The sequence below is a fragment of the Notolepis coatsorum genome (genome assembly GCF_963971535.1).
Source record: "Notolepis coatsorum genome assembly, chromosome: 7".
Lineage (NCBI taxonomy): Eukaryota > Metazoa > Chordata > Actinopteri > Aulopiformes > Paralepididae > Notolepis > Notolepis coatsorum.
The window spans coordinates 69179974-69205047 of record NC_140171.1 but is presented as its reverse complement, the minus strand read 5'-3'; the positions used below and the strand labels follow the sequence as shown (position 1 = coordinate 69205047).

At 48.5% G+C, this 25074-nt stretch overlaps 1 protein-coding gene across 1 annotated transcript in view; it reads left to right on the top strand.

Annotated features, from left to right (window-relative positions):
• Positions 1–24476, top strand: part of frmpd1a (FERM and PDZ domain containing 1a) — a gene marked incomplete at both ends in the record, with an annotated part of 154508 nt that extends 130032 nt beyond the window's left edge. The window contains 4 exons of the mRNA XM_084318302.1: positions 16048–16192; positions 16486–17901; positions 20884–21708; positions 22585–24476. Coding sequence (XP_084174428.1) covers positions 16048–16192; positions 16486–17901; positions 20884–21708; positions 22585–24476 — 4278 coding nt within the window. The remainder of the gene's footprint in view (positions 1–16047; positions 16193–16485; positions 17902–20883; positions 21709–22584) is intronic.
• Between the last annotated feature and the right edge of the window lie 598 nt (positions 24477–25074).

The window sequence follows — 25074 nt, the reverse complement described above, 5'->3', positions numbered from 1 at the left end:
GCCAGGCTTGAGCACTACCGCTACGCCACTGTGCCAGATGGGATAAATTCATTGTTTATACATTAATGAACGAGAGACCCGTGTTTAGAATATTATTTATTTTGTTGTTGTTGCACCGAGCGAGCGCCACGGTATATAACGTGCATTATTTAGGACAAAGTGAATTTAGTATCAGCATTTTGGGTCTATTTTACATTTCAAAAGACCCCTCTGGAAGAATGGAGCACAAAAACGTAATTCAGAATGGTATAACGCAGATCCTAGGCTGTGGGAATAATTTCAGGAAACGAGCTGTCACTTTCTTTGCGGGGGCGTGGCTTTGCTTGATCCGGCTAACTTGAACTTAAACTCTGCTTTCGACCAGGCTCAAACTTTTGGATCTGTTGTCATGGTGATTTGGAAAATCCAGGTACGGGGAATCGGAAAGTCCGGCTTAAGTCAGACTTACCCGAAAGTTATCCGGCTAACTCAGTTATCCAGGTACGGGGAACGGGGCCCTGTTCTCACCTATTTTTGTGTTGGATTTACACTTTGGATTACCGTATTGTTTTTTCTCTGGACTCTGCTAACTTGTGTGTGGTACACCGAAGATCAAGTCACTTGGATATATACTGGATCAGTCACCTCCCTGCCTCTGTTGTGTGCGCTGGACTAACTCTGATTTCTCTCTCTCTCCGTTTCCACCGGGAGTGAAAGCTGGGGGGATCTGCAGAGCCGCTTCAGACGTCACTAGCCAATTCCTTGCCACCACCTACTGGGAGTATCTGCAGAACCGCAACAATCTTCACATGCCAGATTCCCCGTTTGTTCGATTGCTCTACTTCATTCCATCTTGTAACTCTGAAAATAAATACGCCCTTGCTTTGGCTAACTCTGAACTTCCTCTCTGTGCCGTTGCGTTTGAGGTCGGTTACAAACCCTAACATTACGATCCAACCATGACGACCTCAGCCGACACAGAGAGGGTCAGAACAGCGTTGGCAGTCCAGATAGAGTTAACCAACGACCACAGCCTACAGCTAGATGCGGCTGCGGCTGCTGTACAGGAGCTCCGAGAGCAGGTCCTGCCTATTCAGGGGTCCCTTGGCTCTCTGGCTAGCCAGCAGTCTAATATTCTCCTCCACTTACAAGCGCTGAGTGAAACCGTTAACACCTTGCTTGTAACCCCACTTACTTCAGGAGCCTCGGCCGGAGCATCACCTGTAGCCCTGGCAGGCCCCGCGCCTCCCGATCCCGCACCTCGGGAGCCCCGTCTCTCCGAACCACGGTTGTTCGATGGTAACTTCGAGGATTGTGCCACATTCATCATGCAATGTGAGTTGGTTTTTCGTCATCAACCCAGTCGATTCACTTCAAGGGGAGCCCAAGTGGCTTACATGACTAACTTGCTCTCAGGCCGGGCAGCCCAGTGGGTCACTGCCTCCTGGGCAATGGGGGCAGATTTCTGTTTTTCCTACCCAGACTTCGTGGCTGAGCTCCGCAGGGTTTTCCACCACCCAGCCCGTGGCCAGGACCCTGGAGCCCGGTTGGTTACCTTCCGGCAGGGCAGTGGCGGGGTCACCGACTACGTGCTGGAGTTCAGACTGGCGGCAACGGAGAGCGGTTGGAACGATCAAGCACTTCGTCTCACCTTCATGAGGGGGCTCAACGACGCAGTCAGGGACCAGCTCGCGACCCGTGAGGAACCTGAGTCCCTCGAGGACCTGTTCAGCCTCGCCATTCGCATCGACGGACGCCTCCAGGAGAGAAGACGTGAGAGAACCCGACAGGGACCTCCAGAGGTACTCCAGACCCCCCGTACTCGTGACGGTACTGCGGGTCGCCCTGCTCCCAACACGACTGGTGGCTCTTTTCCCTCCCGTTCGGTGCCCGGGGAGTAACCCATGCAGCTGGAACGTTCTCATCTTAGCCAAGCTGAACGGGAGGCGAGGTTCAGGTCCGGCCTTTGCCTCTACTGCGGTCGGGATGGACACCGTATTGCCAACTGCCCCACCCGGCCAAAAGACCAGGCTCGCCGGGACCCCGGGAGATCCTGGTGAGCCGTTTTTCTCGTTCCCAGAGCCGTGCACCACCTAGCCGTCTGATGAGCGTCACCCTGGCCTGGGCGGACCAACGGGCCACGGTGGAGGCACTCATTGACTCGGGGGCTGACGAGAGTTTCCTAGACTTCGAGTTTGCTACCCGGGCCAACATTCCACTTGAGGACCTAGTGAGGCCATTGGAGGTATTTGCATTGGACCAACACCGCCTGGCTGACATCACTCAACGCACCTGCCCTGTCCTGCTCACCATTGCTGGTAACCACGTTGAGAGACTCCAGTTTTTTATCACCAGATCCCCTCTTGTCCCAGTAGTCCTGGGCCGGCCCTGGCTCGCGCTGCACGAGCCCCACATCGCCTGGTCCTCCGGTACCATCAAGGGGTGGAGCTCCTCCTGTCATGCCCAGTGTCTTCAGGCGGCGTCCTGTCCCTCGCCCCGGAGATCCGTTTGTGAGCCGCCTCCGGACCTCTCGACCATACCCCCCGAGTACCACGACCTCATGGAGGTTTTCAGTAAGTCCAGGGCTCAGGCCCTTCCGCCTCACCGGCCTTACGACTGTGCCATCGACCTCCGCTCAGGGGCTCCCCTTCCCGGCGGCCGCCTCTACAGTCTGACCGTCCCGGAGAAGGCAGCGATGGATCAATACATCTCTGAGTCCTTGGAAGCAGGACTCATTCGGCCTTCCTCCTCTCCTGTGGCGGCCGGTTTCTTCTTTGTTGGGAAGAAGGACGGAGACCTTCGACCCTGCATCGACTATCGCCAGCTCAACGAGATCACCATTAAGAACAAGTATCCTCTACCTCTCATGAACTCCACCTTCGAGCCTCTCACCCAGGCTACCGTCTTTACCAAGCTGGACCTCCGGAGTGCCTACCATCTAGTCCGTATCCGAGAGGGCGATGAATGGAAGACCGCCTTCAAGACTCCCAGGGGCCACTACGAGTACCTGGTGATGCCGTTCGGCCTCACCAACGCTCCGGCGGTATTCCAGGCGCTCATGAACGACGTCCTTCGTGACATGCTGGAGGAGTTTGTGGTAGTATACCTAGACGACATCCTCATCTTCTCCAAGACCCTCGAGGAACACATCCAGCATGTCCGCCGTGTGCTGGAGCGCCTCCTCCACAATCGGCTCTTCGTCAAGGCGGAGAAGTGCCGATTCCACTCCGACTCCGTCGATTACCTGGGCTTCATCGTGGAGAGAGGCTTGACCCGAGCTGATCCTCGCAAGATCCGGGCCGTGGAGGAGTGGCCGGCACCCACCTCTCGGAAGGAGTTACAGAGCTTCCTCGGGTTCGCCAACTTCTACCGAAGGTTCATCCGGAACTACAGTCAAGTGGCGGAACCGCTTACCAGACTGACCTCTCCCGCCCTGCCGTTCGACTGGTCCCCAGCGGCGTGTGCTGCGTTCCGCTCCCTCAAGAAGAGGTTCACTTCCGCCCCGATCTTGCTCCATCCAGACCCCAAGAGACAGTTCATTGTAGAGGTGGACGCCTCGGATACTGGACTGGGAGCTATCTTATCCCAGCGGTCGGCAACAGACCAGAAGGTACATCCGTGCGCCTTCTACTCGCGTCGGTTCCTCCCTGCCGAGAGGAACTATGACATCGGCAATCGGGAGCTGCTGGCGGTTGTGGCTGCCTTGGAGGAGTGGCGTCATTGGCTAGAGGGGGCCGAGGAGCCATTTACCATTTGGACGGACCACAAGAACCTGACGTACATCCATGCTTCCAAGCGCCTCAATGGCCGGCAGGCAAGATGGGCCAGCTTCCTCAGTCGGTTCGACTTCTCGCTGATGTTTCGCCCTGGTTCCCGCAACACGAAGGCCGACTCCCTGTCCCGGTTACACTCCAAGGGGGCTCCAACCACTGAGGACCCGACTCCCATCCTCCCAGAGGCCAGGGTGGTAGGAGTAGTCACCTTGGGCATCGAGGGGGTGGTAAGGCGTGCCCTACGCTTCCATCGCGCTCCAGGCAATGTACCGGTTCATCGTCTCTTCGTCCCCGACTCGGTCCGGTCCCGGGTCCTCCAGTGGGGCCATACCAGCCGGTTCGCCTGCCACCCGGGCGTTCATCGCATGTTCTCCTTCCTGGCTCGTCGATTCTGGTGGCCCACCATGAGGAACAACGTCAAGGAGGTCGTACTGGCCTGCGCAGTCTGCGCCCGCAGCAAGGCCTCCCACCAGGCACCCTCCGGGCTATTACAGCCGCTTCCCATTCCGAGCCGTCCTTGGTCACATGTGGCGCTGGACTTCGTCACGGGTGACGGGTGACTTCGTCACCAACCCCCTCTTTTCCCTGCACAGGAGACGGAGGTGGCAGTTCCCTCCGTACAGGACCACCTCGACCGGTGCCGTCGGGTCTGGGAGATCGCCAGGACCGCGCTGCTCCGGTCATCAGAGCGCGCCTGTCGTGGGGCTGACCGGCGCCGGGTTCCTGCGCCGACGTACCACCCTGGGCAGAGGGTGTGGCTTTCCGCAAGGGACCTTCCACTTCGGTCCTCGGCCAAGAAGCTTAACCCCCGGTTCGTCGGACCTTTTGAGGTTCTGAAGGTACTCAGTCCGGCGGCGGTGAGTCTTAAGCTTCCTGCGTCCATGCACATTCACCCCGTTTTCCATGTGTCCCGGGTTAAGCCTGTCTCTCTCAGTCCCCTGATGCCTCCTGCTCCGGAACCACCTCCTCCCGAGATGGTGGACGGTCACCCCCAGTGGCAGGTCCGCCGGTTGATGGGCGTTCGACGGCGGGGTCGGGGGTTCCAGTACCTGGTGGACTGGGAGGGGTACGGTCCGGAGGAACGGAGCTGGGTCTCCCGCCAGCCCATCGTGGATCCCGGCCTGATCACCGACTTCCATTGTGCCCATCCGGGCGAGCCGGGTCGGCCTGGTCGCCGGGTGGCTCCCGTGGAGGGGGGGGGTACTGTGAGGTTTGGTCCGCTCCCCGCCACACGCTCCGTTCCTGTAAGGTGCCGTGTTGATTGGTGCTTTCCCCGCCACACTCTTCTGGAGCAAGTATCAATTTCATCCCGCAGCTGTCACAGCTTGTAATCAGCGCCCTGTGGCTTTATATACTCTGATCCCCCTACTATCGATGTTGGATCGTTCTGAATTACTCCTGCATTTGCCTGCCTTCCCCGTCACTGTTTCCTGTCTTTTGCTCTCCAGGACTTTCGTGGAGAGATCCCTGTGGAGAACCTGGTTCCCCGTTCGGAGCTGCGCCCCGTTATCTGCCCGCTTTACGCGTTGCGCTCTGGTGAGTTTTTGGAAACAGTTCTTTTTGGATCATCAGTTTTTTGTGTGTTTGTGAAACACCGAAGAGATCCCGTTTTTGTTTGTACTGTTCTCACCTATTTTTGTGTTGGATTTACACTTTGGATTACCGTATTGTTTTTTCTCTGGACTCTGCTAACTTGTGTGTGGTACACCGAAGATCAAGTCACTTGGATATATACTGGATCAGTCACCTCCCTGCCTCTGTTGTGTGCGCTGGACTAACTCTGATTTCTCTCTCTCTCCGTTTCCACCGGGAGTGAAAGCTGGGGGGATCTGCAGAGCCGCTTCAGACGTCACTAGCCAATTCCTCGCCACCACCTACTGGGAGTATCTGCAGAGCCGCAACAATCTTCACATGCCAGATTCCCCGTTTGTTCGATTGCTCTACTTCATTCCATCTTGTAACTCTGAAAATAAATACGCCCTTGCTTTGGCTAACTCTGAACTTCCTCTCTGTGCCGTTGCGTTTGAGGTCGGTTACAAACCCTAACAAAAGCGCTAGCAGTAGGAACTCTAGCGTGCTGAACTGAGGGACTAGGCGTAGGAACCCTAGCAGACAGGACCAAAACGCTAGCAGCAGGGGCTCTAGCGGACGAGACTGAGGTGCTAGCAGCAGGGGCTCTAGCGGACGAGACTGAGGTGCTAGCAGCAGGGGCTCTATCGGACGAGACTGAGGTGCTAGCAGCAGGGGCTCTAGCGGACGAGACTGTGGGGTTAGCCGACGGGGCGGCTCCAGGGAAACTGACCTTGCTAGCTGAAGAGGCAGTCCTAGCAGCGGGGAGACTGACCTTGCTAGCTGAAGGGGCAGTCCTAGCAGTGGGGAAACTGACCTCGCTAGCTGAAGGGGCAGTCCTAGCAGTGGGAGACATGCTGGTGGTAGAGGCTACATAGGCAATCTGGAGTAAGCTAGCAGGGGCTAAGCTAAGTGCAGGAGCAGTACTAGCTGCAGAGAGTCTGCTAGCAGTGGGGGATGTGCTAGCTGTAGAGCAGCGGTTCTCAACAGGGGTTCCGCTGCCAGGGGTGCCGCGAGATGCCTGGGAATGTTTCTTTAGAAATATAGAATGGCAACTATTTAACTAAACAATCTAGTGCTTCATGTGTATACAATAATTGCCTAATCTAATAACATGAACTAAAAAAGAAATCGATCACACGTTTCGTAAAGTTATTATAGAAACTTCAGCAACTTAACGTCAGCGGCAGGCATCATTACTTTTACCAACAGATTTTCCAACGCATTTCCAGAGCAGTCGTATTCGTGTGACGTCACATCACGGGTCCTATGTCCGTTATCAAGGAAATGCAAAGCGGCTACATTTGGTAATCACGCGGCAATTGTCGTCGTGATAATAATCACTAAATGCATTCAGTGCTGGATCTAATCAAATGGATTTATCGAGACACGTTATGGAAAGTTCAAGACCGGACCACACAGCTTCTGGAAAGTGCTAATTCCCGACGGCGATGGTCTACTCACAGAACAAGTGAGTGTATCAGCAGCTGTGTTATGATTATTATGATACAAAATGTGAATGAATGAAAACTGTATTTAACAGATAAACAGTAAAAGGCACTCTGCAGATTACATTTATATATAGCTGTTGCCTGTTTTATACATCAACATTGTATTGCTGACCATCAACAAAGAATGACAGGATGTGATGTCATAATCAATCGTCACCTCGCTAGAATAATATTTCCAACGTGAACCGCAAAGCTGAATTTTCACACAAAATGGACAAGTTCATATTTGTGTGAAGCTGGATTTTCATCCATGACAGCTCTGAAAACCAAATATAGGGCCAAGTTGAGCCTTGAGGATGACATGCGTGTTGCCTTGTCATCGATCTCCCCACGTATTGACCGTATCATTAGCCAGCAGCAGCAGCAGACCTCGCACTGAGCTAGAAATGTCCACAAGTGCTTATTTTCTGTATTTTTTTTTTTTTTTTTTTGAGAAATGGTAACTTGGTGATCCTTTGATTTCTGAGAAATGGTCACCGTCACACTAGTTATTTTTTTTGGAAAACAGTGCAGCTGCAACAGATAGCACTTTATTGATATTTTTCTGTATTTTAAAAAGAAATACATGATTTTCTGTTTGAGAAATGGTCACACTAGTTATTTGTATAGAAAACAGTGCAGCTGCAACAGATAGCACTTTATTGATATTTTTCTGTATTTAAAAAAATAAATACATGATTTTCTGTTTGAGAAATGGTCACACTATGTTATTTTTATGGAAAACAGTGCAGCTGCAACAGATAGCACTTTATTGATATTTTTCTGTATTTAAAAAAAATATATATATGATTTTCTGTTTGAGAAATGGTCACATTATGTTATTTTTATGGAAAACAGTGCAGCTGCAACAGATAGTGATCCTTTTCTGTATTAAAAAAAAATACATGATTTTCTGTTTGAGAAATGGTCACACTATTGCTATATTTATTTATACATTTAGACCTGAAACGCCTGCTAATAATGCATTATATAGCCTGCATATACACACAAATGTGTTTCCCGGTTTCAATGGGTTAAATAAACGTTATTTTGAAAGCAAGCACTTTTGTCATCATTGTAGCAAAAAAGACAGGACCGGAAAAGTCTTTATCGTATGTAGGGGTGCCCTGGAATATTTTATTGGACACAGGGGTGCCTTGGCAGCAGAAAGGTTGAGAACCCCTGCTGTAGAGGGTATACTAGCAGGAAGAGCTAAGGCGCCAGCTACAGAGGCTACATGGGCGATCTGGAGTAAGCTAGCAGGGGCTAGGCTAGCAAATAGGGCTGGACTTGCTGTGGACGCCTGGTTAGCTGCAGAGGCTAAGCTATCAGACGGGGTTGTACTAGCTGTTGAGGCCTGGTTAGCTGCAGGGGCTAAGCTAGCAGACAGGGCTGGACTAGCTGTGGAAGCCAGAAGATTAGCCGACAGGGCGGCCCCAGGGAAACCGACCTTGCTAGCTGAAGGGGCAGTCCTAGCAGTGGGAAACAGGCTAGTTGACAAAGCTACACTAGCAGTAGGAACTGTACTAGCAGTAGGGGCTGGGCTAGCCGTGGAGACCATGCTAGCTGAATGTGCTACAAACACAGTGGGGCTAGCAGGCAGGGCTGGGGTACTAGCAGCAGGTACCCTAGCAGGTGAGGCTATGCTAGCCTTTCTAGACTTTCTAGCTCTCCGTGACTTGTTAGCAGTAGGAGCTACGCTAGCAGACGGGGCTATGGTGCTGGCAGTAGCTGTGCTAACAACCGGGGCCACGCTGGCAGTAGAGGCTTCACCAGCAGAGGAGGCCGTGCTAGCTGTGGAAGCTATGCTAGCAGTAGGGACTGAACTAGTAGTAGCTATGCTAACAGTAGAGGCCATGCTGGTGGTGGAGGCCTTACCAGGGTTAGCAGCTTGGCAGTCGGCTGGGGAGTTGGGGTCCTGGAAGAGCACCCTAAACATGTTCCTCTATGACCTACGCGCAGCGCGAGCTACGCTGGCAGTACTAGCTGTGGGAGCTAGGCTAATGGCTGTGCTAGTAGCATGGACTGTGTTAACGGAGCCGGGGTTAGCCTTACTGGATCTGGAAGCTAGGCTAACGGCTGGGCTAACAGCCTGGGCAGTGAAGGCCGCGGGACCAACGCTAACTGCTGCTGTGGCAGTAGAGGCCTTACTTGTGGAGGAGGGCGTACTGGTAGCCGTGGCTTCGCTGGGAGCAGGAGACCAGAGCGCCTGAATAATCAGTCCCAGCTGCCGTTCCTGTTCCGCGAGCAGTGGAGCCTGCTCCGAGCTGCAAGTCCCACTTGCGCAGGTGAGCAGTGCGTGCAGCCGCATCCTTTCGAACGAGGATGAAGCGTGGAAATCTCCCTCGAAGAAACGCTGCATGGTCAGCAGCAAGTCGCTCGCTTGGTCTCTCCCCTTGTCCGCTGAATCCTGGTTTGGTCGCGTCATACTGTGAGGATTCGGAGTTCAGGAGAGGTGTAGGATTCAATCGCAGGACAAAGTGGAGTGAGAGAGACGAGGCGACGTTCCGATCATAATAGTATTTTTTTTGTATCCACTTTTTCTCCCATCCCAATTTCGTATCGTCCAATTCAACCATCCCCTGTCTCTAACTCTGTTTCATGCCTCCCACAAGCCGGCTGCAATGTGGACAAAGCCATACATAGCACGAGTCCCCTCCGATACTCGAGGTAGCAGCCGTCGCATCTTTTCACCTGCGCAGCGCGATCTTTCAGCGGCAGGGGTCTGCGCTTTGGAGGGACGCCGCCCCTGTCGCTTCTTGATTCTACTGCGCAGGCGCACCAACCGACCTGTAGGAGTCGCTGTCCACAACGTCCGATCCCCACCCATCAGTTTCCCTCCCCCTAATACTGCCAATTGTATTAGTACGGACGACCAGCCAAACTGAAAGCAATGTGGAGCGCTGGGTTCGAACCCAGCGTCTCCAGCATTGGAGGTGAGTGCCTTGCCCACTGCACCACCTAGCCGCCCCGATCATAATAGTCTTTACTGAGCACAGCCACAAGGCACACGTTACAGGGGAAACAAGGTAGGAAGAACAGCACGGGAAGGTACTGACGGGGTAATCCGATCTGCCCCCTCGCTGGAGACATTAAGGCCCGTCTAAAAACCCACTTCTATTCGCTGGCCTTCAATAAACCCTGATTCTCCCACACCCTAACTCACACACTCCCATGCAATTTTATCCTGCCCCCTCCCTCTTTTATCTCTTCTTATGCTCCCCTGTCCCCTGTGTGCTACTGTACTTTGTGTTCCCCTATCCGTGTGTTGTCCTACTGTCCTATTCTCTGAATGTACTGTCTTGTCCTGCTGTGCCTTTTTGTATTTTTGTATTTTTGTATTTGTGTATTTTATATTAGGACATTGATTTTAAGCTTTGATTGTACAGCACTTTGGTTGGCTCTTGTGCTTTTAAACGTGCTATATAAATAAATTACTTGACTTGACTTGACTTGACTTGACTTAACCTAACAACAAACAATGACACGACACTGGAAGATAGGAGGCGGCATGAATATATACAGAAGTTGAACTACTAATTATAACAGACAGGGAACAGCTGGGGGCTGACAGGCTAGGGCAGGAATAAACATTGTAACATAACAACACGGGGAAGACTAGGACTAGACAGGAACATGAATATGAATACACACAGGGAAGACTAGGACATCCGAACATACTGGGAAGAACACAGGACCGCTAGCAAATGTACAGGGAATACAATAGACAACAGATCGGATAGAATATGTACATACAGACTCATACAATGGGTGGCGGCCTGTAGCACCGCAAACAGACCGCCGGGGGGCGGCAGAGGACTGTCCCGAAAGTTCAGATCCTGACACATAATGCTGACAATATACACTTTGACTGCTGTTTTGACACAGTTCTGGTCTTTACTCTTGGCTATTTTGCATTTGCATATTCTTGGTATCTAGGGACATCTATGGACCTCAGTGAATGTATTCCCAGTGTCAGAAATATTGTGTCTATTACTAGGCTTGCTTAAATTGTGATAAAACAAAGGAGAATGTGAATCATGATTTTTCTTTGCATCTTTGACAGTGAATAACACCATGCAAAAAATTACCAGACATGAAAAACTTTCAGTACCTTCTTGAAATCATGTGTACAAAAAATCTAAGGAAATGAATAAAGGGAAGATGATTAAACAGAAGGTTTTGTAGATACAGTACTGAATTCTCCCATCCGGACCAATGCAATTTGAAATATTATTATAGAATATAGAATAGCAGGTTGTAACAGAGCGGCTTTAACCTGCCTGGTAAAAGTGTGCCTGTCCCTTTATGGCTGTCAATTACTGATGCGCTCATATGAGCTCCGATAGTGGATAGGAGAGAGAGACGTGACGCGGAAGTGAGAGCGGCGAGTTTGGATGTTCAATGAAGGAAGACGTGCAGCCAAGATAGAGAACAGTGAGAAAGTGAACCGTATCCTAGATAACGTTGAAAACGCGCAAGTAAACCTTACCTGGCACGGGATGACAAACGTGGATTAGTCCGGATATCTACAGTACCTGATCATCTTCTTCACCCAACGCGAACATCGGTGCGGTAGGCTACACGCTGCACTGTGTTTGTTGCCCCTGTTCCGAGGCTGTGACGCAAGTGTCTCCGACTCCAACATAATTCCCCTCTCCAAGCTTCCTACGGGCGGTAGCATATACTGTAGCCTACCCCTCTCGGTCCTCTCCAGCCCTAACCCAAACGCCCCAAGCCCAAACGCCCCTATCTCCCCCTTGCACTCGCATCACACACACAACACACACACATATTTTCTTCTGAGACATTCTATTTTTGGGTCATTCATTCGCTCATTGCATTGCGCTCATCATGAACTATTGAGTGTCTGAACTATTGACGAACGCATACATATGATCACAGACTGAACTGAATTGAGTGACCTGATTGGTTTATGGAAATTGAGTACCCATGTTGGACTGAAAATGAATAGTTTGTTTTGTGAAATGTTGCTTATGATTTGAATTGAATCCAATACATGGACATTTTGATTTTGAATTGAGCATGACTCTTGAGTGATTTATGAATTTATGAAGAGGTCATATTGATTGATACATTTTTGCAAACTAGCCTATGATTAAGCTTGCTAATTAGTCTAGGCCTACTATTACTAAGTGATTTGTCTACCTTTATGTGGTACGGTCTTATGCCGGAGCTATAGGCCTAATTAACCAAGTAAAAAAGTAATTTGATTTGCATTGGCAGGTTTTGGCCTAGCCCCTTTCGTGACTGTGATGCAAGCCTTGCTTTGAATACACAGTCACTTGCTCCACGTTACTAGCCATGTTAATGTGCACCATGAAGCACTGGTTATTTACGAACGGTTCGTTCTAAATTTATCACAGAGAAATGTCAAAGGTACTCACAGTTGCACGAGGGTTTCACACACAAAAGCAGGGTGGTTTGAAAGCTCGGCGTTGCTAATAAACATTTTAAATAATTTTTTTAAACGAGTAAAAATCACTGAGCTAGCCTTGCGTCAAAATGGCTTACTCTTTTTCTTCCGCATTTTGACATGCCGGAGTGCTGTGATTGGCTTCTTCTCTTCTTCTGCTTTGTCACATGCCTGGTGCGCCCAGCAATCACAGCGCTCCGGCATGTCAAAATGCGGAAGAAAAAGAGTAAGCCATTTTGATGCAAGGCTAGCTCAGTGATTTGTACTCGTTTATAAAAAAAAAATGAAATGTTTATTAGCAACGCCGAGCTATCAAACCGTCATTCATGGAGGAACAATCCCAAGTAGAAGTTCAGAGGGAAATCAAAGAGGTGAAACAATCCACACAGGAAGGATAAAATAAATATATATTATAAATGACCTTATTATAGCCAATTCGCACATTAAATGGATTTATGGATTGTGCCAAATCTTATATTTCAAATGCCAGAGTTCAATTTGGATTTAGTATCACCAGGTGTGCATAAGAACAGATAATGAAATCTACTGTATGTACAGTAGCTTTTTTATTTTTGCCAGGGTGCCACCATTTTGAAACTAATTTAAAATCTGATTGTTGCTACATGCTAGAAATAGGGGTGACAAACTAACTGCGCTCCCATATATGTCAATAACGTTAAGTTTTGTGGTTTATTATCCCGAGTAATAAGAGATATTAAAAAAAATAGGCAGGCCGCAAGATGGCAGCAGAGGACCACTGTTCATGAGTCTTTGGGTGGAGGCGAGAAACGGATTGCATATTCGTTTTTTCAAAGACAAATTGAGGTTGCCCTCATTTTCAACTGTGTCGAGATTATAATTCATCAAGATAAATAATTAAAAACAGATCAATATAAAGGTGAGAAAAATATTGTAAAAAGTTACAAAAAAATTACAGATAAATAAAATTAGGCATTGATAAAACACTGAAGCGGTACAATTTTTTTAATTTTTTTTTAAAACAATTACACAATGTACCAGGCACGTTTTATATCATGCCTCTAACCATAGATCAGCAGAGAATTGATGTTCTGCTCATGCTGAAGATCATTCCAGGAAGTTGGTGCAGTACAACAAAATGCTGACTTTCCGAGTTCACACTGTGCATGAGGGACCTTAAGCATAAGCCATAAGTCATTTGAGCAGGTTAGATAGGGTCCAGAATTCCAATCTAGCATTGTCGCTAGGGATGGCCGATATTATCGGCCTACCGATATTATCGGCCGATATCGGCATTAAAATGTGATATCGGAAAATATCCGTATCGGTTTTCAAATAAAAAATAAATTTATTTAATTTTTTTACATTTCTATAACCTTTATTTACCCAAGCAAGCAAGTAAGAACAAATTCTGATTTTATTTATTGTCAAAAGTATGCATAATGTTGTGTTAATTCCACAACAAGAGATATGTAATGTTAACACTTTAATCGCCGGGAACGCCGTAACTCGTCTTTGCTCGCCATGCTCATTCTGCCGAAGACGCCGTAACTCGTCTTTGATATCAATATTTAAAAAATCTGTGATCGAAATCATATTTCTCCTCCGGAGACATGTGATGTACTGGTGAGCTCCACTCAACTGTCTAACGGTTCAAGAGCGCCATCTGGTGGCAGATCGGCCAACAGGACGTGACGCGCCAAACAGGAAGTGCTCATCCATATTTCGTCCGGGCACTCGCGATCGTTAGCCGGACTCCATCTCAACACACTGGATAATCAATCGCTCGCCCTAACTCAATAAACATGTGGGACCAGAGTTAAGGGCATGGCTACAAGATACGGAGTTGGACCTCTGACGTTACACGAAAGAAGAAGAAGAACATCCCATAATCGAAAACTGACTACTCCAAGCTGATCGTCCAACGGCGCGAGGAAGATATGGTAAGATCCAGCGTTATTTTCTAACGTGTTCCATATAAACTGCTCTGATGACCATATGACCCACACTAGACGAATGATATAACGTTGCCCACGGAATTATAAACGACCCCCGCCCATCCGGTCAATATCAGATGATACGTAGTAACTTCTAGAAGTACCTCCAGTTGAAATTTTTCATCTGGCACCGATCGCTACCAAACTGTATTTGATCATCAATATAATGCATTTGGGGCTATAAATCAAGTTCTGGAGAAAGCTGCAGAAAACGATAAAAACATACTTATACTTTAGACCATATTTTAGTATGAATATGTGAATGAAAAAGTATAACGTTGCTACACCCTGAACAATGGATATAGGACATTGGATGGGCCATAATAATGTAAATTTAGCAATAGAATTTAAAAAGTTATAGCCCTGCAAAGAAGGGGAACTTCTCCATAGACAAATAGAGCTGGCTAGGGATGGTAAATTATGAATTTAACCATGGCGATCAAAGTGTTAATTACCTGAAATTATTAAACCCTGCATATATCGGTATCGGTTGATATCGGTATCGGAAATGAAGAGTTGGACAATATCGGTATATCGGTATCGGTAAAAAAGCCAATATCGAGCATCCCTAATTGTCGCAATATAAGGTATAGCTTTCCGATAATGGCCTTATGGCCATGTTCCAAATACCAGTCATTATTACGCCTCTCTGTCAGAGAAGACCAACCCACGTCATCATAGAGAGTAGTGAGTGTTATAGATACATATTACCAGTGTGGTGTGAGGAAAACACAACACAGCCAGTATTGTAGTACTAGAGTCCTGGACAGATTTTCAGGACTTGTGACTCAACTTGGACTTGAGCACTGATGACTTGGACTTGGACTTGGACTTGAGCATTGACTGCATTCGGACTCGGAAGGTGCAGACGAGGACTCAGACTTGTTAATTGATAAATACAGTTATTTATTTTTATATTTTATATTTTTATTTAAAACAAATTTGTAATAAACCCTAATCATTTGGCATAAGATATTGATGGCTAGTGCATTTGTTTGTCTATTGTGTCACAAAGTAAATAATGTAGACCTTTTTTTATTTATATGTCAGCTCTTTGACTGCCCGACTGGAGTGGACTCAACCTAGATGACTTGAACTTGGACTTGGGTAATGGGGACTCGACTCTGACTCGAAATGTAGTGACTCAACTACAACACAGACACAGTAGTAACATGCAGAACATGCTTTATTGGAGATCAAGGTTAGGGAGGAGAGGTGTTGGGTGTGGTCGCCTGAGCCGTGGGGAATCCTAAGGTAGGGGGAAGACGGGAGGGGGGGGGGGGGGGGGGGGGGGCAGTAAGGAAGAGAAGTTGTCATCCCAGCAGTCTTAGTGTGGCGGCCGGTCAGTCTTTGCCATCTAGGAACAAAGAATACAGGGGTGAGCTCTGGTTTGAGGCGAGTTCTAGAGTAACCTTCTGGCTGTCATTATTAGGCTTGTCCCCTCATAGTCGGTTTGCTGTTAATCAACCATATTGAATTATTTTATTGCATGAGTTATTTCCTGAAAAGGTATAAGCACATGGGATTTAAAGAGGTGCTTTTGCATTATTGCACATGGGCAATCTTTCCTGATTTGTTGATTAAATTGACTAAGTCCTTGACTATTAGTCAATTAAGAATTGAATAACCCTAATCATTATGCCTCTTCAAATACATTTCAGAGATTTGCAGTATTTGTTAATTATTTTCCCTCTCCTCTCCTCTCCTCTCCTCTCCTCTCCTCTCCTCTCCTCTCCTCTCCTCTCCTCTCCTCTCCTCTCCTCTCCTCTCCTCTCCTCTCCTCTCCTCTCCTCTCCTCTCCTCTCCTCTCCTCTCCTCTCCAGCCCATCACATTGCTATTGGAGTCAGTACAAGCCAAGGATCTGTCCTGTCTGGTAGCTGGCTACTGTCGTGTGTCTATCGACTCCAACCTCAACATCTTTCCCTGGGCAGATGACTCTAAGAAACACAGGGTCTCTGCTGAAGAGGGTATGGAGTGTGACACATACTGTACACAACATACACATACACATGTGATGCACACACACACACACACACACACATACAAATGTGATGTGCGCACACACCTACAGTACATACTGTACAAAGTTGTCATGTTCTCATGTTAAAAATGTGTGTGTGTGTGTGTGTGTGTGTGTGTGTGTGTGTGTGTGTGTGTGTGTATGTGTGTGTGTGTGTGTGTGTGTGTGTGTGTGTGTGTGTGTGTGTGTGTGTGTGTGTGTGTGTGTGTGTGTGTGTGTGTGTGTGTGTGTGTATCATAGGTTATGTTTCACGATGTGGCAGTGATTCAGATGACTCCTCTGACCTGGACATGGACACACTGGTCACCCTGGTATCCAATGATGTCAAGCCCCGCCCCCGAATCAGATCCTCATCCGACCCAGACGGGAGAAAGAGAAAAGACAAGAGAGGCAGGAAAGAGAAGGAGGAGAAGACAAGAGCATATAAACCCAAGAAGGAGACCAAAGCAAAGGAAGAGAAGGATGTGGACACTGAGAAAGAGAAATCTCCACTTTCTAAGAATGATGGAGAGAGTGAGAGAGGAGTGGAAGATGGAGAGAGTAAGGCCAAAACAGAGGAGGAGGAGACGGGAGCAAGGACAGAGAGAGTGCAGGATACCGGTCAAAACCAGACGACAGTCCAGACAACAGAGAAAGACAAAGGTGAAGGGGAGAAGAAAGAGGGAATCAAAAAGGAGGGAGGAGAAGGGAAGGAGGTGGGAGAAGGAGGAGATGCACAAGTGGAGGAGCAGCCGTCGGTGTCGTCAGACTCGTGTCGCACAGACTCCCGTTTCCTCTACAGCCCCTCCAGCGACTCCCTTGACGCCCTGGAGGAAGATGACCTCATTGCCTGTTCCTCCTCCTATCCTCACCCTCCCCTTGATGCTCTTCCTCAACATCACCTTCACTCTCACTCTGCCCAGCAACAGCGACTTCATCCTCATCCCCAAATCCACCCTCACCCCCACCTCCTCCACCCTTCTCCCGCTCACTGCCACCCTCTTGTCCGCCTCGCGGTTGAGCCCCCAGCCCACGTTGGGCATGGTGACGTACATGCAGGAGGGGAGGGCAGAGAGGGGTGCAGGAGGTCAGGTGATGGAGCCGACCCCCTCCTCTCTCCTCCCTTGTCCTCCTCCACTGAGGCAAGACCTTCAGTCGACGCCTGCTCTGACAAGAACGTCCTGTGTTTTGCTGAGCTCTCGCGCCTGGTGGAATACTTGCCCAGTCCTCCGGAGGCCAGCGAGGACGAGGAGGAGGAAGAAGAGGAGCTGAGGAGGAGGAGGTGGAGGAAAGAGATGGAGGAGTTGGTGAGGAGAGCGGCTGAAGGAGGAGTAGGCGACGAGGGGAGTGTCACACAGCACCTCCCGTCCCCTTCCCTCTCCTCCGGCTCTTCTCGTTTTGAGTTTGTGTTTAACTTTGACCAGAGGGACGTGAGCTGCTACTACAAACTCTGCTCCAATGTAACCCCGGACAGCGCTCATAGCCTCCCCCGACCCCCTGCTCGCCCTGAAGGAGAGGAGGTAGAAGGATGTCACCCCAAGGCCGTAGACCTGGAGCCTGTCCCCATCCTCCAGCCCCCACCTGGCTTCGGTGACAGCAGTTCCGAGGAGGAGTTCTTTGATGCCAGGGATCGCTTTGCCTCACCTGAAGACCCAACGTCAGGGGCCTTGCCAAGAGGTAATTTAAGCCCAATCCCAATTCCCTTCCCTTGGCCCTACCCCTCGTTTTTGAGTGCCCTCAACTGAACTGAGTAGTGGCCCTTCAAAACTAAGCTACTGTACAAGGGGTAGGGGTTGAAATTTCATTCTGTCATCAGTAGTAAAATAATGTAAGGTTCTTATCAGCTTTGTTTTTTTGCAGGAGCTAGAACAGTGTAGTTAATATAATAATGATGATGTATTTATTGTATGTATCAAACACAGTACTTATTTACAGTGTATTTTGAAATTAGGTACACTTTGTGCCTACACATTATTTTTTTTATTTAAACTGAAATGTAGTGTAACTGAAATCTTTGGAACACTATGCATTTTGAGTTTTTCCTCAATATCTCCACGACACCTGCAAGTTACGTAACACCACCGGTTCTTTGGACAGGTCTCTAATACATTACTGGCTGAGAAAAGATAAGATAAGATATTCCTTTATCATAACCATAACTTTATCGATCCCCTTGGGAAATTTGGGCGTCATAGCAGTATGGGGAGGGGGGAGGGGAGGTACAGGTATGGGCAGGGTAATAGTAGAAAGACATAAGTGTCTTGTCCGGCAGCGTGGCTAAATGAATAGAGCTCCGGACTCATGATCAGAAGATCAGCGGTTCGAGCCCCGGTCAAGGCCGTTGTCGGAAAGTGGTGTTGTTGTCCAGCAGGGGGAAATCTGTCCTCTGGACTAGTCAGTAACAATGCCCCTGTTATGGTGATAGGGACACCATATAGATGCGAGTGCCGTCCTTTGGATGAGACGCTAAACCGAGGTCCTGACTGAATTTGGTCATTAAAGAACCCAGGGTGCGTATCGCAAAGAGTAGGGGGTTACCTGACGTTCCTGGCCAAAAATCCTGTTCAGCCATTGTGTAGTAGTGTGATGTGTACCTGGTGCCAGTGTATGGCAGCCATTGAGCCTGCATACCTACAGGTCGGCAATAGGCGGCCCGCGGGCCGAAATTGGCCCGCCAGCAATAATATCTGGCCCCTCCGATTATTTAAAAAAATATATATATATATTATTATTATTATTATTTCTTTTTTTAATATATTCCGACCAACTAGGCTAGGCTATAATGTCCAAATAGAGAAACTACCACCACCTAAAGAATGCTTATTATACTTTGTTTTATCCATGTTGAGAGTGAATAACAGGTAGGCAGCGAGGTGCAATGTAGCGCTTGCTCAACATGAAAAAAGTCGGTGGACAGCGCCTGGTGCCGAAATAACAAACAAGCAGTGTGGTGTGAAATTAAAACACCAGTTCAGTAAGTCATTCAAACTTTATCTTTACTTATATATGACTGACGGCACCACACATGTGAACAGTAACAATGCAATTAAACTGAAGTCAAATCAGAGCAAAAAAAGCTGAACCTGCTTCAAGAAGATGCGCTACATTAGGTATATAAGGAATTACAACAAGACATTTATTAACTAAATAAAAAATACAATTAGGCTTTTAACCCTCTAAAGCCGGGCGCAACACTAGACATGTTTTGTAAAACATTAAATATCTTTGGATTTGTTTGTGATAAAGACTTGCTTTATTGTATCGGAATCGATTGTCATCTAAAAATGTTGTGCATCTCTCAGAGAATGCGCGGATGTAAAGCATAGAATCTTGAAATATCTAGATTGGTTGTTTTCTCTGGACTGCATCTAATCCGCTGTATCTATTCATTTATCATATATCTATGTCTGTCACCATAGCCAATGGAAATGCTATAAATGGTCACATGGACTGGGAGAACCAATGGAAAATTCCTATTGTTTCTCAATAGTCCAGTGCGCTCCACAGAAAGGGCTGTCGGATAGACGGGCTGGACCAATAAGAGAGAGGTGCTTGTCTCTGGTTTTATAATAAAATGGCAAAAAGACAAAGGTATAATGTTCAGTGCAAATGTGTATGTCGTTTACAGTTTATTATGCCACCTATGCAGCTCGTTTATTTTGTCCATTCTCTGCCTCTGCCACAAATGTATGTCTTAGTTATAAGGTGGTCTGTCACAGAGTAAAACATTTTCACTATCAATATATTAAATTAGCCATTGTTTTTGTTTCCGGCCCCCCATACAATGGCTTGGAAGAAATTTGGCTCTCAGCCAAACTTAATTGCCTACCCCTGGAGCACTTTGAGTGTCTAGAAAAGCACTATATAAATGTAATAATAATATTTTTTTATAAACAGTGTAAACAAAGGGGCAGATGAGGGTCTTATCTTCTTGAGATAATCTTTTATTAATTTTTTATTATTATTATCTTTTTCCCCCCTCCTTTTTCCGATTTTTCTCCCATCCCACTGTTTAGTCGTTATGCCAATTCCCAACCCCCTTCCTGGTTGTTGCGCACTCCCCCCTACTGTTGGTCCGGGAGGCCGGAGACTGTCACATGTTTTCCTCCGACGCATGTGCAGCCAGCCGGCAGCCAGCCTGGCAGCGCAGATTCTCACCAGGAGAGTGTAACGTGTGGAAGGTCACACTACCTCCCTCCAGATCCTACCCTCGCTGTGCAGGCGCACCGACCGAACTGTAGGGGTCGCTGTCCACAACGCCCAGGACCCACCCATCAGCTTTCCCACCCCTAACACTGCCAATTGTGTTAGTATGAATGACCAGCCAAGCTGATAGCAACGCCGAGAGCTGGATTCGAACCCAGCGTCTCCAGCGTTGATGGCGAGCGCCTTGCCCACTACACCACCTAGCGCCTCTTGAGATAATCTTAAGATCACTTGCATGATTTTTAAATTTTTAAATTGAGTAGTGTTCCCCTTTAACATGCTACATTTCATGTTTAAAAAATATTGGATAACTGATAATACATTTTTGACGAGTAATTCTCCCCCCCCCCCCCCCCCCAGATTTTTCAGCAGAGATGAACCCGGATGTCCAACGCACACTCAGCCTTAGCGACATTGGAATATGCATGGCAGAGGGAGAGAGGGAAGGAAAAGAGAAGGGAGAGGAAGGAGGAGCGAGCGAAACGTTGTCCCAGCTCAGGAGGAGATCCCGTAAGCGACGCTCCTTCATGGAAACAAATTTTACCTCCAGGGTGTCATTCCCAGAACCAGATTCAAACCAGGACCTGGACCATGTCTCAAGACTTCATGAGAACCTCCTGACACAGGCTGGTGATGGGCAGTTGCTGAGTTCCGACCCAGAACCCTCACAACAAACCCAGAACCCCTGTCCTACTGTCTCCTCCCTGGCCCACTCTGAGGGGGAACCGGCCCAGCTCGAGTCTAAACCCATCCTCTCCAAACCCCAATCCCATGGGGCTGGAGTTCCAGATGGTTCTGGGTACCGAGACCAGGAGAGAGATCTACGAGCCCCTGGTAACCCAACCCAAAGCCCCAGGGCCAGGAAGCAGGATATGGAAATGGAGCCCGATGCCATGGAATCAAAATCAGTCACTGCTCTGGTGACAGCGGCCTCTCCTTCAATCACTGTCGTCCGCTGCCGGGTGGAGCCGGATGGGAAGGAGAGTGGCGACCGGAGGGGAGATGGGAAAGAGGAAGGGGAGGTTGAGGAGGAGGTGGGAGGGACGAAAAGAGAGGGAGAGAGGGAGGAAGAAAAAAGAGAACTAAAGGGAGCGTCAGGGAAAGGACCATTCAGTAGTCATATGTTTTTGGCGGAGACCATTGAGGAGGAGGGAATGGGGGAGGAAGACGTGAGAAGGCCCTCACCCAGCTCAGACAGACCTCTCATAGTTTCTGAAAGGGTGCCACCATACAACACATCACCTAAATGGTTGATGGAAGTGAATGCAGAGTGCGCTAGTATCTCTCTCCTTCCTGAGTTGACTAACCCATCCCAAATTGCATACGGAGAAGATGTGGCCGCTGATATAAAGCCTCCATCATACTCACGACCACCCCCTCCACCCTGCTCCCCATTACCCCCATTACCAGTTGTTTTCAAATCCAAAAATGACCCCTCCGTCAGGGGAAAGGGGGACAGAGAAAACATGGAAACCTCAACCATGTCTATTTCTAACACAGAGAAAACTGGTGAGGCCCACAGTCCAGAGCAGCCAATTAGTAATCAATACCACACTAAGGAAGAAAGAACAAGAATAGAGGTCAAAACCAATGCTATTGATGATGAAGCTATTAGCAGTGTTGGCTCTGCCACAACTACTACTGATGAAGTTATTGACAGTGCTAATTCTGATAATGTTTTTGAGTATGAAGAAGTTAGTAATTCTTTAAATGATTTTAGTGATAACAGAGGTATAGATAACAATGTGCCTACCACTGATACAAATACCGCTGGCACTGATACTAATCCAGGCACTAGAGATGCCGTTGAAGCCCAAACTAGTCAACCTCTTACTACCACAAGCATTGAAGGTCATATGCGCTCACATTCTATTGATTTAATAAATTCAGTTAATAATGATTATGCTAGGACAATACATTATATCACAGCAACACTTGGTGGTGCAACAAATGCTACCTCACCAACGTCAAATACTGGAGTTACTGTAGAGAAAAAGGCCACAAATGAAATAGCTTCAGGTACTAGTCAGAATATAGATAAACCCAAGACTGATGCCACCAATCCAAGCATCGACACTAGCTGTAAGATTAGCTTAGTTGAAACTCACATCGAACCCAAAGCTAAATGTACTTTCGCTAACCCTACCATTACAGGTAGCATAGCCAAGGTTAAGATGACAACACTCTATGATCTTTCCAAAGAACCTCCTTCCCACTTCCTTTTCCAGGCCTGTTCTTCCAATATCATGGGCCGTTTATCAGCCTCCACTCTCAGGGGAAAGATTCAGAGTCTGCCCCTCTATTTATCTCGCTCCCATGAAACTGTTGACCAAGCTGGGGTAGGGAATGTAGTCGAGAGCCCCTCACAGGACACCAGCCAGGATGATACTAAGATCACCATTCAAATAACCAGTGTTGATGATGTTACAGACATATTGAACTCTGAAATTATCATCCCAGCAACAGAAGCAACAGAGTCTGATGATTCTGACGGGACGATTACAGGGTCAGAGGTGGAAGATGACGTTGTGGAAATGACCTCAGCTGAGATAACTCGGTCCACAGTGTCAGAGGTGAAGGAGGTGGTGGAGAAGGTGATGGTCGTCTACAGAGGCTCACCCATGCCTGTCCGGACTGAACCCAAACCCCGAATTCTGCCTCTAAACCCTGGACCTAACAAGGACACACCAGGACCAATAATGGAGCCTCCTGGTCCCACAGTGAGCAATTCAGGTCTCCGTGTTGATGATGCTTCAAGCTCCAAAATGGACATGCCTGGGCCCATACAAGAGGCTCCAGAACCCAAGATGAAAGTCATAAGCCCCTGTATTGACATTCCAGGTCCAAAACTGGAAGTTCAGTCACCTTCCATTCCCGTTCCCATAGTGGTAACCACACAGAATCTGAATAGGCCTGGCCTCCCTTTTCACAACCACTCAGAGAATCTGAGAAGGACCAGTAGGGACAGGCCCGTGATAGGCCTCTGTAGGCCTTCAGGACAAGGATCAGACTCATTGAAAACACTTTCCTCAGGGTGTGGGGTTTTTACTATTTGTAAAGACCAACCCCATACAAATGCCAAGCCTCAGCTGGGGTCTACCGCGCCTTTAAAGCCTGAGTTTGGGTGTAGCTCTGTGCTGACATCAGCCTGTGAGTCAGTCATGGAGGGTGTACAGAAGCCTCCCGATGCTTGCGGTTGCCCAGCGGTCTACACCAACTGCTTCAGTGGCAGGGACAGCTTCGACGATGAGCTGACTGTGTATGAGTTCTCCTGCCGCACACAGAGCAGTGGTGTGACCCAAACCTCTGGGGTAGGGCTCCCTCTCATGACCACCCCCTCAGTTCCTTCATTTCTCTCCACCTCCCCACCCTCCTTCTCCTCCTCGCTCTCGCCCTCATTCCCACGCTCGGCCCTATTCCCCTCGTCCGCCTCGGAGCTCAGCCCTCTCCTTTCACCACTGTCCCACACTTCAGGCTGTTTCCTGTCCCAAACGCACAAGGACACCATCAGCCGGCTACGCCTGCAGCGCTACCCGACACCCCCTGCAGGGTTCCAAACTCTCCGCGGTGACATTAACCAACTCCTTTCCATACTGGAAGGGGGAGCAGGTGAGCGGTCAGTGGGAGGCCGCGGTGGCCGCCACCCCCGGGACACCTGCCCAGCCTTCTTCACAGAGAACAAGCGGGTGCTCCACATCGAGGCACGGCGGCTTATGGCAGGCTGCCAGAAGGTGATTGGGGTGGGGCAGAGCCCCGAAGACATGCTCCTCTGTCTGGCAGATAGTTTCCAGACACTGGTGGAGCTGGCTGGCGTGTGCCTGTGGTTCTCCGGCTGCGACCGGTGTGACCGCAGGAATGCAGAGGCAGTGACGGGTCTAGCAGATGTGGCACGGTCATTCAGGGACTTCTGTTTGGCAGCGGAGCGGGCCAGTGGCAAGCGGACCTGCCAGGACCTGAGCACAAAGCTGCTGGCTAAACAGTGCACAGCACTCACCGCCTCAGTATTTTGCCTCACCCAGCTGTTCCGTACCCTCACTGCACTCTGAGTGGACCATGACACCTTCATATGACACCTAGGTTGACCTATGCTCTCTGATTTGTAACCCCAGATTCATTGAGTTCCCAGAGAGTCACCAGCCACTATAGATGGAGGCAGAGAGTGACCTGGGACAGTGAGCGTGTAAGGAGGTTCAGTAAACAGTAAGGCAATGACGTCCTATTTGTTTTTGTGGTGTGACAGAGTGCTCCTTTGTGAGGTTGTATTAATCCAAGATGTCTGAGGTTCATGTGGTTACCTACTGTATGCTGTGCACATTCAGTCAGTCAACCAATCACTGGACTGCGAACTGAAATAAAGTGTCACAAGCTGCAGAAAAGGAAAACCTCACATAAATGTTGATCGCTGAGTCAAAGCAAACCTGCCTGCGTTCCATTATTAAGGAATTTATGTATTTGAATGTAAAGTTATTGTATGTTATTTATTTATTTGTTTAGTTTAGTTTATTAATCATTTCCAATATGTTATGGGTTTGATTATTAACAACTTGCAAGAGTGTGTTCATGTGTAAGAGTGGAATGTAAAAACGGAGAAAGAAGGAACATGGGAATGTTTACAGGCACAATTTTAGACTGAAAAGGAATGGT